This window comes from Rhinichthys klamathensis, unplaced genomic scaffold, assembly GCF_029890125.1.
Source record: "Rhinichthys klamathensis goyatoka isolate OS25496 unplaced genomic scaffold, OSU_Roscu_1.1 h1tg000308l_1, whole genome shotgun sequence".
NCBI lineage: Eukaryota > Metazoa > Chordata > Actinopteri > Cypriniformes > Leuciscidae > Rhinichthys > Rhinichthys klamathensis.
In genome coordinates, this window is record NW_026606826.1 from 786,156 (window position 1) to 801,189 (window position 15,034).

Below are 15,034 nucleotides of genomic sequence, written 5' to 3' on the forward strand. Positions count from 1 at the left end.
TCGTCTGCTACAGCAAGAAAATGATTTATCAAAACTCAAACGGTAAATAATATGCTGTACATTTTCTAGATCATGAATAGTAAATTTTTACCATTCACGACTCTCGCGTTGCTCTCCGCCATTTTGAAAAGGTCAAAGGTTATCTCATCTCGGCAACTCGTGCATCAAAATATTCTACGAGTTGCCCAGTGGAAAATACCACATGTGGGGGTGTTCATGTGCATTTTCCACGTCGGCTTTTGGTATTTACCATAATTACCATAGCACGTGAACGCACCATAAACAGTGCTGCATTTCCCAAAAGCACCATTAGCCTAAGTAGGTCGGAGAACTACTGCCACCAATGGTCTCTACCTACAATCAACTTAGCTTACAATGCTTTTGAGAAACGCAGGCCAGAGCGTAACTAAAAGACTGGGAAGAGAGGTACTGCAACAATGTAAAATATGTGAAAATTGTGGGTTTTTAAAAAAATCAAGCATGAAAACCTATTCTAATAGACCCCCAAAGTTGTGTCCCAAATGGCCCACTATACACTATCCACTTATGTACAGTACTTATGCACTATGTACTCAACCATGTTGTGTATAAATTTTATAAGGTTATTTTTTCATTCAACATTGGAGTCTGATATCCTTCCCCCTTGATGTTGAGTGCATGAAGTGTCCAATATTCCACATTTGTTTTTTCGGTTAATTAAGTGCATCATCTGGGTATTTAAAGTGCACTTTTAATATGTGGAATTTTCATTGTGAACACACTTCTCGCAATATTTATACAACAAAACTCTATGGACTAGTGCATAAGTATGCAAATTGGGATGCAACTCATAATACAAACACATAAATGCACTTCATTTCTCCTGTGATGTTAAAAGGCAGAATGCCTTAACGATGATTTGAGTTATGTTGAATGAGTCTTATCTGTGTCTCCAGGCTCTTACTCTCTTTCACCAGTTTCTTCCCCGCTTCTTTTAATATCTCCCTCTCTTCCATCACTCTCTTCTCCTCTTCTCTCAGCTTCCTCATCTTCTCCTCAAACAGCCACAGTTCCTCCTCGAACTGCTCTTCCTCTTTCACCAGTCTGTCCATCAGTTCAGCATGCTCTCTTTCTCTCTGCTCCAGTTCTTTCTGCTGCACAGCCACAGTCCCACAAACCACACCAGACTCCAAACTCTGCTGGTGAGACGGTAATAAGTGTAAGTAATCATTTTCTGCAGAAAACATGCTTCAAATAAACTCTACTTCAATGTATAATATCAACGTGTAACTCTACCACATTCTAGATAAAGATGCAGTGAGAAAAATGGCCACACCAACCCTTTTGACATCATAATCGCTAAGATTTGGGGGCGGAGCTTCTCCCTCCAGGAGGAGGAGATTTTGAACTTCAAAGCAGCTGTCTTGAATTATTATGGCAGCCTTCAAAATAAGACTATAATATTTATACATTCATACAAACACACACATATAGCTGTTATTAATTATAAGATAATCAATCACTCCCACCTGCAGACTGTAAAGTATATGAATTAAGTTGTGAACACCCTCTGCTACCTACATTCATAGAAAAAAATGTAAATATGATTCATGATTCCATTCATGATCCACAAGCAGAATTTGTACATAAATACATACATTATTCCAGTGAACTGAATCGGAAAATTAGCATAAGAATGTTTTAGAATATTATAGAATGGCAGAGAATATTACATGCATGTGTTTCAAGAATAAGGTCAAATATGTAGTAGATTCAACACTCGCAGATGTGTTTACCTTTATATAAGTCTGGTGGGCGGGGCTTATTGGGGCTATTGTAAGAGGCCCCACCCCTGTTCCTACCATAGCACTCCTCCTGCTCCTCCCACTTGGCAAATTTTGTTCTTTATCTGGACAGAAATTTATATTATTTGTGTGTGCATAAATTAGACAGATAGATAGATCTATAAATTGTTGTCTGGTATTTAGCAATCTGGGTGTTTGCTCACGGTTTGCTCTTTCCTGGCCAAAGTTATGGTTATTTGGTGCCCATATGCAAGGAAAAAGCCAAGACAACAAAGTGATAGCCAGCTTCACCACTGGGAAAGAAAGAGACTTTGGTGAAGATCATTAACACCTGCCTGTGTGTCTGTAGAGAGAAAGACAGATTCATTACCCTCTTCCTGTGCGTCAGACAGTAATGTGACACCCTGAGGGGTGTTTTCAGGGTGGGGTTGAACAAGAAGGCGGCAAGTAGCCAGACTCCATCTACCAGTCCCTCTACAGATCCTTAACTTCTCCTCAATAACAGAGCACACCTGCAGATCCAGAGAGAATAGTGCCTCTACGTGCACAGACAATCACAAGACATCAGACATTAGGAACAAAAAAGTCGTGCACAGATGGATGATAGATGATTGGACGTTTACCTTGTAATTTCTGTATCTTCTTGACTTTGATTTCCCCCTCATTCTTCTTGGTCTGATCATCAGGAAGGCTGAAACAAATATAAATATACACCATTCAAAGTTTAGGATCGGTAGAGCTATTTAATGTTTTTTTAATTCAGTCTCTTATACTCAATGCTGCATTTATTTGATCAAAAATACAATAGTAAAAACAGTAAAATTGTTAAATATTATTACAATTTTTAAAAAACGGTTTCCTATTTGTATTTATTTTGAAATACAATTTATTTCTGTGAAGGCAAAGCACAATTTTCCGCCGCCATTACTTATTATCTAAAATCATTCTTACTGTATATGAAAAAATCTTACTGACCCAAACTTTTAAATGATAGTGTACAGACTGTCATTCAAAACAAGTAAAGAATTCTAACACACCTCTCAGTGGCCTGCCTCAGCAGTGTCATCCACGTGTTACGCTCCTCACGAGTCTGTGTGTGTATCTCATACATCTCCGGCCCCACAGAGTAATCGCCACTGATGAGAAATAATCCTTTCTCCTGATTGGCTATTTCTCTCACAATGAGTCTTCGCAAGGGCATCACAGATGGCTTCTGCTCCTGAAGTACAATACATTTAAAACTGATTTTAAAGCATATTTTAGTATTACATTTAAAACCTTTTTGATTTTAATATGATATTAATAGCATTTTAATTTCTTATAGGGTCTAAATGTGTGATTTCTGTACCAATGCGGCAAAGACGAACTTCTGCTCTTTCTCCTGTAGGAAAGCCAGAACATCTGTGAGGAGCAGCGCAAGAACATCTGTAAAAGAGAGAAAGAGACACTGGGAATGGAATTAAATAATATATTAATGAAGAAAAACAGAAAAAATACAAACTAGGGATGGACCGTTATCCAATAATTCGGTATCAGCCGATAAAAGCAAAAACATTATTTGTAGCGCACCTCCAATCCAATAATCACAAAGAGCTTTGTGCTTTGTTACTTCTGATAAGAAGTCTCAGCTTTTAAATTCTGTCCATTTTATCACGAAATTCAAACAATAAATGCCACTTTGACGTTCTTAAATGTGACGTGACAGATCGCTGTAGCTCCTTCAAGCGGCAGCAAAGAGCGCAAGTCTTTTCTTCCACTTTAATACAAGTTATAGCACAAAATACTATCCATGAACATCAAAAGGTATGTTGAAAGATTCAGTACAACTTACTGAAATATATCACGTCTCATGTAATCGCTGTCAACCGCATAAATTCACCAATAAAACAGCTTGTGAACAGTAACTTAACATTGCAGTTACCTCGGGAAAGTTATCCAGTGTTCACAGTTCATTAGTTAGCTACAAAAAGCACTAGAGAATAGCTCATTTACTGTTAATAATATAAGTATGTTTGTATACATTTGTCATGAAGACAAGTGTTTAAGACAACTATCTTATGTGCAACTGAGTTGAATTCAAACATTTCAGTTTTTATTTCGGTGTAATTATTATATCTGAAAATAAATAGCAGTTAAATATAATTATAATAGTTAAAAAAGTTCATTTTAACCTCTAATATTATAGTAATGTACCAAATAAGAAGGTTCCCAGTAGAGTTTACAGCATTTGCTGTGAGAGATTTTTTTTTTCTTTAAGAAAATCAAACTATCGGTATCGGCAGGCAGATATCATTCTGATTAATCGGCTATCGGTATCAGCGGAGAAATTTAGTAGGCTACCTCTCAGTCTGCCAGAGGTGGTCCTACAAGTCAGCACTGAAGAGTGTGTGAGAGTTCGGTGTGTTTTCTGCAGGTCTTGCTTGCCGAAGATCTCCCCGTTCTTCAGGCGAGTGCAGCTCTTGTTGTCTAGGCGACTCATGATGTCCTGTAGTTTCTTTGCATTCTCATAATCTCCCACATGCCGCTCAACCTCTTCTATCACCCTCCGCAGACCCTCCAGTGCCACGGCAATATCATAGCGCTCAGCACTGCCATCTACAGATCACAAAGGAGACCATTCAGATCCCTTTTTATCAAATATCATGATTAATATCATGTTTTTTTTTTTTAAATCAATTGTATAATGTAATAGTGCTATTCATATGTATCTTTGATTTTCAGGTTTATATATATATATATATATATATATACACTCACCTAAAGGATTATTAGGAACACCTGTTCAATTTCTCATTAATGCAATTATCTAATCAACCAATCACATGGCAGTTGCTTCAATGCATTTAGGGGTGTGGTCCTGGTCAAGACAATCTCCTGAACTCCAAACTGAATGTCAGAATGGGAAAGAAAGGTGATTTAAGCAATCTTGAGCGTGGCATGGTTGTTGGTGCCAGACGGGGCGGTCTGAGTATTTCACAATCTGCTCAGTTACTGGGATTTTCACGCACAACCATTTCTAGGGTTTACAAAGAAATTACAACCGAGGTATGCAGCAAAGCATTTGTGAAGCCACAACACGCACAACCTTGAGGCGGATGGGCTACAACAGCAGAAGACCCCACCGGGTACCACTCATCTCCACAACAAATAGGAAAAAGAGGCTACAATTTGCAAGAGCTCACCAAAATTGGATAGTTGAAGACTGGAAAAATGTTGCCTGGTCTGATGAGTCTCGATTTCTGTTGAGACATTCAGATGGTAGAGTCAGAATTTGGCGTAAACAGAATGAGAACATGGATCCATCATGCCTTGTTACCACTGTGCAGGCTGGTGGTGGTGGTGTAATGGTGTGGGGGATGTTATCTTGGCACACTTTAGGCCCCTTAGTGCCAATTGGGCATCGTTTAAATGCCAAGGGCTACCTGAGCATTGTTTCTGACCATGTCCATCCCTTCATGGCCACCATGTACCCATCCTCTGATGGCTACTTCCAGCAGGATAATGCACCATGTCACAAAGCTCGAATCATTTCAAATTGGTTTCTTGAACATGACAATGAGTTCACTGTACTAAAATGGCCCCCACAGTCACCAGATCTCAACCCAATAGAGCATCTTTGGGATGTGGTGGAACGGGAGCTTCGTGCCCTGGATGTGCATCCCACAAATCTCCATCAACTGCAAGATGCATTCCTATCAATATGGGCCAACATTTCTAAAGAATGCTTTCAGCACCTTGTTGAATCAATGCCATGTAGAATTAAGGCAGTTCTGAAGGCAAAAGGGGGTCAAACACAGTATTAGTATGGTGTTCCTAATGATCCTTTAGGTGAGTGTATATACTCCTGTATGATCCACACAGAGATCTGATCTCACCATCATCGAGTCTGTCTGTGATTAAATGAAGAAACAGAAAATCTGAGACAGACAAAATCAAGAAGAGCTGTGGCAACATCTTCAAGACACTTGAAGAAACAGTTTCTTTCTGTTTCTTCATGTAATCACAAACAGACTCGATGATGGTGAGACCAGATCATACCGCCTGTTGTTTTCTATTTTACTTATTGTTATTAATAATGGTAATTATGTCAATGGTTAACTAATTTAAAAGTAATAATTTTTCATATTTAACTGAGTATTTATTGCATATTACGAACTTACCATCGGTGTGTTGAAGGAGTCTCTCTACCAGAACAGGGTACTTTGTAATTCTCTGGGTAACAAGCAAAAGGAATTCTGGGATTTCACGACGCTTGACGACAGAGTTGGTACTCAGCTGCTGTAGAGGCAACATATACAGTCATCAACATAAAACTCAAACTGTTTCGTATGAGTGTGTTCGTGTGTGTTTAATCAACTTACTCTGAGAAATAATTGTAGTTTCCTGTTGCTCTGTAGTTGTTGCTTGTAAACTTTCAGTGCTTCTGGATGACGACTGCAGAAATCGCCGTACAACTCTATCATCTGAGAAGCATTTGGGCCTGAGAACTACACACACAATTGCTAAATGAACCTAAGGTAAGAGCTAAACTTGTGCAGCCACAATAAGTAAATTGGTCAAGTCTACGGATTTTTAGGTTCTTACTTGCCTGTCGACGCAGAATATCACCAATTTGCAGGATGATGTAGTTCTTGTGCTTTCCCAGGTGAATAGACACCCTCTGTCTGGTCTCCATGTCTATAAGAAAGTTTCTATGCAAAACCAAGAGCTCATCCACTCTGGGAAAAATCTGACCAATCGTGTCCTGCTCCAGCAGCACTTCCTCCAACATCCCCGCCCTTAAAACATCAGCCATAACGGAGAGAGTCTGGACATGGTGAAATTCTGTCTGCATCAGCTCTGCAACAAACACAACACTAACCAATCAAATTAGGCTTAACTAAAGCATCCAAGCATCCAATCAAATCCAAAATACATTTTTAGACAACAGTGTATTTCATATTATCAAAAAACTCAGTTAAGTATAAAAAACAATATACTAAAACAGGCTTTCCAGGCATCGTTACTGACCATAGATGATCTCCTGCCTCTTGACCACCTCTTTGTCCAGTGTCCTACTGAATTCAGTGTCCACAACAGCGCTCCAAGATTCAGCAGAGAAGTCAAACGATACGTGAGCTGACGAATCATCAGAATCTGGCAAAGAGATGGTTAAACATGCTGTAAAAGTGACTTATTGTTTGTGTAATTTGGAAAAACTAGTTCAGCCAATTAGCATGTTTTTTGACATGAATGAGATCAAACATCACTAGTTTCTATAGACCTTATGCGCCAGAGACACAAGCTCGCAGCCATCTTTAGAATTGTGTCTTTGTACTTAAGGCTTTGCGGTAGCTCAGTATATTTCTATGGCATCGCTGTCAGAGAGAGTAATTAGCTGGTGAAGTGGATTTACTTATTGTACAGTTAACGGAAGCTATCATTAGCATTGTAATGTTTGAAGCTGATGTCATAACAATTGACAGTAGGCCGGAAAGATTTTAAAACGAGAGGTTCATTCATGAGATCTTACCTTCATGCTGTGGATAGACAAATCAGAAGACAGAGCACAATGAGCGCAGCGCTGAAAAGGGGCGGGGCTACATAAGGTCTATACTTCAAAAATCACACACAACTTTTACGCTGGTTTTTCTTAATTTTTGTAGTTGAAACCATAACAAAACATTTTCATCACTTAAATAAAACAAACATTAAATGAAATAAAATAAAATATAGAAAAACATTTTATTTCAGCTAGTTGCTAAAATTCTTTTTAATTTTTCACTGAACTTTATGTTCTAAAATAACTAAAACTAAAAGTGAAATAAAAATGAATAAAAACTATATAGACATATATTTTTAATAAGTTAAAGTAAAAAAAAAAAAAGGATTCTTATTTTGGGTGAGCTATCCCTTTAATGATACTAAAATAACACTTCTCAAAATTCCAGTCCCCATTTAATTTCATTGTATGTAAAAAATCAGCAGGAAATTCTGCACCTTTTGAGTTCCACAGAAGAAAGAAGGCGTGTTCGACTTAAACGTCGCTGCACAGACCGATTGGTGTATGACATCAATGTACCGCAAGAGCGATTAGACTAGAGAGACGGCTCCATATGGTTTCAAATCGCTCTTGCGATAATGTGATGTCATACAACGATCGGTCTGCGCAGCGCTGCTTCAAGTCGAACACACCTATTAACTCACTGGAGGTGGGGCTTCCTGAAGAATGACAAATCAAAGACTTGCTTTTCCGCAGAGTGAAATCATGGCCACACCCCTCACTGTTACTCCGCTTTCTGATACAGAAACATACAAAGCATCTCAAAAATGTAAACATTAGTGACATAAATTCAAATGAAGTTTGTGGAAAACATACTCTATACAGACCTGTGTGACACAGTGTTGTTGTCATTGACCAGAGACAGAGATGGAGAACTGTGACTGGACGAGTCTGTAAATGAAACATACATGATCACATGAGCACTACATGACATGGTTGGCTGGTTCCATTATAATTCCAGAGTAACATGATTGGCTCTCTCACATAGTAAAATTGAAGAGTCACCGCATTTCAGATGTGCCTGATGAGGATTCTGGGTTATAGAAATAAATGCAATTACAAACTTTCAAATGAATGTAGTTTCAAGTACTTTAACTTTTGTAAGTAAAGAGTCAAGTGTTTACACACACACACACACACACACACACACACACACACTCACCTTTAAACACAGAGGGGCAGAACCACAGCAGGTCTTATGAATGATCATGGAGCAGTCTTTACAGGAAGTGACATCATGAAGTCAGTGTAGAATTTTGGTACAGCCAATATTTGTGCAAAAAATGTCAAAAATACATGTCGTTAAAAGAAACACACACTTACATGTGCACTGCTGTGGTTCGTCATTGTCAGCTCCCTCACAGACTTCACAAGCTGCTTTAACAGGCTGCTTCGGCGGGCAGAGCTGGTGCAAGGCTGAGGAAACCTCTGCGTTTATCTGTAAACAAACAGTTTTTTTCCTAAGGATATACATACATAGTGTCTAGTCTTAGAAATCACCATTAATCATATCATCTCTTCATAAGGTTTTTTTTTTCACTGAGATTTGAAAATGCATGGACCAAAATATTTTTGAAACATAAATATTTGTTGTATACAACCAGACTGTAAAGAACATATTTTGTTATATATATTCTGTTCAATTTGCAAAATAAACTTAATTGACAATAAAAAAAATCCAATATAAATATATATACATACATATTATATATATATATATATATATATATATATATATATATATATATATACTGTACTACATACACACACACACACACACACACACACACATATATATATATATATATATATTGCCATATTATATATGTGTGTACATATATCAAAATGATATGTAATCTTTTCCCTCAAAACTTCTGATATTTTGTGACCGTTTCTGCAAATAAAATACATTAAAAGAAAATATCAAATGTTATATTTTCTCTGTATGTGTTTTATTCCATTTAACTTCAGTCTTTCTCTCTCTCACCTTGCTTTTTATTTTGGTGTTGACCATCCGGCTCCTGAGGAAGCTTAGTGTTCGACTCACTTTATATTTCTCTGTATCACTTTTGGATGTAGGGATGAATTTCTCTTTCTCTTCTTCCTCTGAATTGCTACACCACATACTGGGAATTTGGAAATAAATAGTGAAACATACTTAAGCTCCTTATATGTATGTGTGTGTGTGTGTGCGTGTGTGTGTGTGTGTGTGTGTGTGTGTGTGTGTGTGTGTGTGTGTGTGTGTGTGTGTGTGTGTGTGAGAGAGAGAGAGAGAGAGAGAGAGAGAGAGAGAGAGAGAGAGAGAGAGAGAGAGAGAGAGAGAGAGAGAGAGAGAGAGAGAGAGAGAGAGAGAGAGAGAGAGAGAGAGAGAGAGAGAGAGAGAGAGATCAAATACCTTCTGATCTCTGTGGATGTTTCTACATCATTGAAGGGGAACGGCTCTAGAAACATTAAACAACTTAACATACTTGCAAACTACTAGTACACTTTATTTTGCACATGTCTAAATCTATCTTGAATACACTAAAGATACACATAAGAATAAAAACACAAACACACCGTCCTGTGGACTACAGATGGGTAATATGTCTTGGATTGGAGAGTCTTGTTCAGATGCTGTAGAGTCTGATTCAAACCCAAATGAGTCAAATGAGTCCTGAGGATACATTGTCTAACGAAAAAGAGATTTCTTAGTAAATATTACAAATCTTCTTGCATCCACCACGATAAAAGGCTTTATGGATAAATCTTCCACCTCACCTGATTCTCACCAGCCTGCAGGGTGTTGATGCTGGTCGTAATGGTAACGCTGGAGTCAGTGAGCGAACTGGTCGTTGAATCAGTATGAGTTGTGAGTCCATCTACAAAAACACATACGGACTTTGAAATTAAGATACAAGAGCATGCAGCATTAGATATCAGATAATCAATTAATAATCAAAATTTAGGAGGTTCACTGAAGTATCAACTCTATATATTGTTGGCCAGATGTTCATGTTTGTGGTCATTATAGGTCTAATCATTTCATTTTTCCCTTCTTAAAACTATAAAGGGTAAAAATTATCAACTTAATTCCAAAAAATGCTTTACTTGGAGTTTTATGTAACGTTGACCTAACTTCAGAGGGAATTTCAGAGGGACACAAATGACTTTGACACACTTTTGTCAGTGAAGGACAACAGGTGTCTTATTTTTAAAACATTTTAATGTACTTTTGAAAGGCAGATAAACATTATCATTACAATAGCCATGAAATATTTGATATACTGATACACACCCACACAGCAGGAGACTCCTAAGCGGATCCGCGTTCAAGTCGCCAAACCCGCGTAACTGTCACATTCGTTTTGGGGCCGCCCAGAGGATCAGCTCCGCCTCCGGGAGGCGCCGTAAATTCTACTGTCAAACAACGGATCCAGTGCGGACCCATGTCGGATCCTAGGACGCGGACGCGCCTTTACTGTAGCTGCTAACGGTTGAACTAACGTTACAGCACACCAGGAGCCGATCATCAGTCGAGCCTTTCTTTGCTGGGACACGGTTGCGCCCTCATTCTCATATAAAGGCGCGAGGCTTCAGCCTCGTTATAAAGGCAGACTGTACAAAAACAAACACTTACCAGAGTCGTCCGACGATAAGAGCTCCTCATCTTCATCCTGACTGGTGTTGTTAAGCCATACCTGACAGAAACGCAGGAAAGTGAAATGAAAGAAAACAACGGAGTAAAGAAAAAGCCAAAATAATAATAGAATTAGTCAACAGTTTGGGGAAATTAGCTTCAATATTTCAGTAAATAAATACACACTTCCCAAGGACACTTCCCATTAACGACGTGAGGGTTACTGTATTTTATTGAATAAGCAGCACAGCGATGACAATGACGTTTTAACGTTACACCGCTACATTTTCCCTGACAATTATTTCAACATTCAAGCGTAATAGTCGTGTCGCATAACGTTACTTTTTTTCGGCTGTTTAGTATCGATGCCCGATTCGTGAATAAATTAGTCTACTTGAATCACAAGCCTTCTTTTTTACTGACCTGATCACGATCACAAAAATGGTCGGAATTCCGTCTTAATTCGGATTGTTCACTGAAGCACAGAATCGTTTAGGGCGGTTTCGTTGATCCGTCTGAATTAATCTGACAGAAATTCATGTAATTTCAGTAGGACTAACTTTGAAGTGTAGTAGCTACTGTTTTCTTGAGGGTCCTATTTTTATTTTTTAGAATTTTTATTTTTATTTTTTAATTGTGGGAAATGTTAAGATCATTGTTCATATTAGAAAGTTTTGTAATTGAATTATTTGAATAGTTCACTCGGTCTACTGAATCGTCTGCAGCAGTTGACTGTATGGCCTATAGTGTAACTTTCACTAAAGACTAGCTGGGGAATACTATACAATACGGTTATTACATCATGAACTAACAACGAACTTCTAGGCTACAGTATTTAGTAATCTAGTTAATGTTAATCTCAGCATATAGGCTACCTACACCTTTTTAATATTAGAAATTGCTTGATGCACTGTGTGAACAAAGGTGAACATGAACATTTTTATAACATTAAGAAAGCTTATTAAAAGCTGTAAGAATATATTTCACTACTGTTAGTTTATGTTAGATAATGCATTAACTATGTTAACACTTACTGTAAAGTGCTACCTGTCATCTAGCATTTTTCTGTTGAGCAGTAATAGCTTTTCTAGCTAGATATTCCAACATACACACAGTCACAGCCACTTACATTGTGAAGCAGAGAGTATGGTGATCCTTTTTTTTTTGATGTGCATGAAAATGGAAGAGAAAGAGAGAAAACTGCAAATGTATCGCTACTATACATTTATCAGGTAGGTACTTGACCTATAACTTTCAGTCAGTCTTGTGAATATAATTTTCATAATCAAAGGAGAAACACTAACCTGAGTATGAAAACAGAGTGTTGCTTTCAGCTCTTCTCTTTGTATTCACACTCAGACCTTTGATCTGAGATTGTACAAACACATACACAACAAAAAGTTGCACAAATCTTCAAAGCAAACTCAGTACAGAACTGATTCCAATCCGAAACACTCAATTAAATTTCATTTTAATTCAAAGCTAATATGTAATATCTGTGTGACCTTTAACCTCTGTTATCTGACCTTGTTTAGTAGCACAGTGTCCCTCGCACACTCTCGCAGCAGTAATATGGATGACTGTAAGGTTTTTGTAGAACAAGAGGACTCGGATACACACACAGACAGAGACAGCATCCCAGAGGCGTGGCTAAACCTGAGGAGGTGGGATTTACCCGCCCACACATGTGACACGCCCGCCAGGGGAGTGGTTAATGGATTGGGAGGTCTGAAAGAGAAAGAGAAGAATAAAATGAGTTATTATTGTTACTCATGAAATCTATATTAAGTCTTCTGAATCTATATAACAGCTTTAAAATCAGTGAATAATGACTTGTATTGCATCTTTTTGTCACACATATCAGAAAAGAAATATTTTTTTAGATTATATTTTTGCCTTTATTTGGATAGTACAGTTAGAGAGAGGACAGAAAGCGAAGTGGGAGAGAGAGGTGTGGGAACGGGAAAGGACCAGGAGGCCGGGACTCGAACTCGGGTCGCCCATAGCGAAATTAAAGATTAAATATGAAATATAAAATATAAATATGATGGGTACAAGGATCCACATAATAAGGATACATTACTGCTTGAAGAGTTGTATCAGAGCGTCTTGATTGGTCTGTTGGGCCAGCTGAAGGGGCGTGTCCCCATCCTGATTGGCTGATCGGATAGTCATCAGGGCACCAGGCTGACAGAGAAGGAACTCAGAGACGCTCACAAATCCCAGACGCACACATACATGTAGGAGAGATTCTATGTGCACACAAACACAAAAATGTACAAATAAATTGCATTTTTAGTCAATTAATAAATGCATTATAATACATCCTAATTTTCCGCTATGTGTTTCCCACTTTGTTTGTCTGTGAAACTCAGTCAGTGACAGTTTACTTTGGACATCCTCATTTGTGGTCACCACAGTGACCTCTAATCCAATTAGAACTCGGCATTTATAATTCCACTGCTCATCTCCGGACATTTGTGTCATTTGGATGTGAAGCAGGAACAGTGAAATCTGATTACACACACACATCCATACAATACACGGAAGCAGGTGCTGCACTTGCCTTGGCCATGATGCACACACACACACACACACACACAATAAAGTTCAAACACACACATAACACATGCACACACCTTGTGCTGATTGTCCGAGCAGGTTGTGAGGGGTGTGTAGGTTGGCTAGAGCGAGTGTGACCCTTTCATCCATCTCTGCCTGTGTAGAGCTGTCTTTCAAACCATATCGACCACTCAGATCTCTGTGCTCAGTGGTGCTGAGGCAGTCGCTATGGGTAAGCAGGTATTCAGCCAGCTCCTGTGCATCATCCTCCATGTATGTCAGAGAAGACACACCCACACACACCACAGCATCATCTGTAAATATATACGCTCGGACACGCACCATCTCAGACTGGTTATGGCCTATTAAACACAAACAACACACAGAGAACACTTACTGCACAAATATTCAGCATGAACAGTATCTTGCAAAGTGTGGGAGAAGTAAATTAGGAAAAGTTCTTTTTAATCTTTTTTTAATCATTTATATAATAATATCCAATCTAATATTATATTATATTATTTCTTTGTTATGGTACAATCCTATGTAGGACAAGCGGTTTGGAGATTATATTATATTATATTAACTTATCATATTAACATTATATTATATAAATCATGACATGGTGGCTGGTATAATGATGCGCTCGACAAAGGAAATTATTAGAAATACACAGTCTTTAATACAGCAAACTCAGGAAAATAACAACCACGTTAAACACAAACCATAACCGACAAAACTGAAAAGGGAGTATATATGCACGGGATAATCAGGAACTAAATATGATACAGCTGATTATAATCACAGGAACAAACAAAAACATAACCAAACCTAGACAGAGCAGGGAAACATGAACTAAAGGAAACAGAACAGATATTTAAAATAAGAGTCCATAATCGTGACATTTTTTTTTAATTTAATTTTTTTTTTTTTATTCACCTGGGACAATGAAGTACAGCATGGAGTGAACTCTAGTTTGCAGAACATGTAGTAGAGTTGAGCCCTCCAGAACCACAAATACCTCTTCTTCCTGAACTGAGGGGATCAGTGCAAAAACCTTTGCTTGGCCCTAACACACATGCACAACATTTCCTACATAAATAGTGTAGTTCTATATATTTCATTGCAGCCCTGCATAGCAATTATTGTGCTAAAATCACATTTAGCAATATTGTCATCTTAAAAACACAAAGACAGAAAAAGTGACAGAAAAAAATGTTACTCACATAAATAGGAACCTCTCGTCTGCTAAGCTTCATTGCTTGAAATTATAGAAACCTTCAAGAAATAAGTAGAAATGTATTAATTAACCAATAAATAAATAAACATTCATACTAGAAAGTAATGTCAATTGATGAAATTACCCAAAAGACGAGGATTGAATATTACACTGAGCCGCAAGCTGAAAACTGAGAGAGAATGGGGAGGAGTGAGTGAAGAACAACAAGGATGGGGAGGAAAAGATTAATGAGACAGACACAAAACAGGGACAAGAGAGATGAATGACAGGCAGAAAGGATTGATCAG

At 38.0% G+C, this 15,034-nt stretch overlaps 1 protein-coding gene across 1 annotated transcript; it reads right to left on the minus strand.

The window, feature by feature from the left end:
* Positions 1-335: 335 nt before the first annotated feature.
* On the minus strand, positions 336-14,793 carry LOC130104348 (rho guanine nucleotide exchange factor 28). The gene is made up of 31 exons (XM_056270814.1): positions 14,734-14,793; positions 14,447-14,576; positions 13,585-13,869; positions 13,029-13,197; positions 12,472-12,673; positions 12,250-12,313; positions 12,075-12,100; positions 10,946-11,006; positions 10,087-10,187; positions 9,886-9,997; positions 9,722-9,767; positions 9,314-9,452; positions 8,650-8,764; positions 8,489-8,544; positions 8,311-8,359; positions 8,154-8,217; positions 7,971-8,062; positions 6,795-6,920; positions 6,373-6,623; positions 6,146-6,271; positions 5,945-6,062; positions 4,125-4,379; positions 3,133-3,209; positions 2,822-3,003; positions 2,408-2,475; positions 2,155-2,322; positions 1,988-2,077; positions 1,776-1,888; positions 1,509-1,556; positions 1,320-1,421; positions 336-1,178 (listed from the first exon to the last, which is right to left on the minus strand). The coding sequence occupies exons 1-31, from the start codon at positions 14,764-14,766 to the stop codon at positions 888-890; spliced, it is 3,759 nt and encodes a 1,252-aa protein (XP_056126789.1). The 5' UTR covers positions 14,767-14,793; the 3' UTR covers positions 336-887.
* Positions 14,794-15,034: the final 241 nt, after the last annotated feature.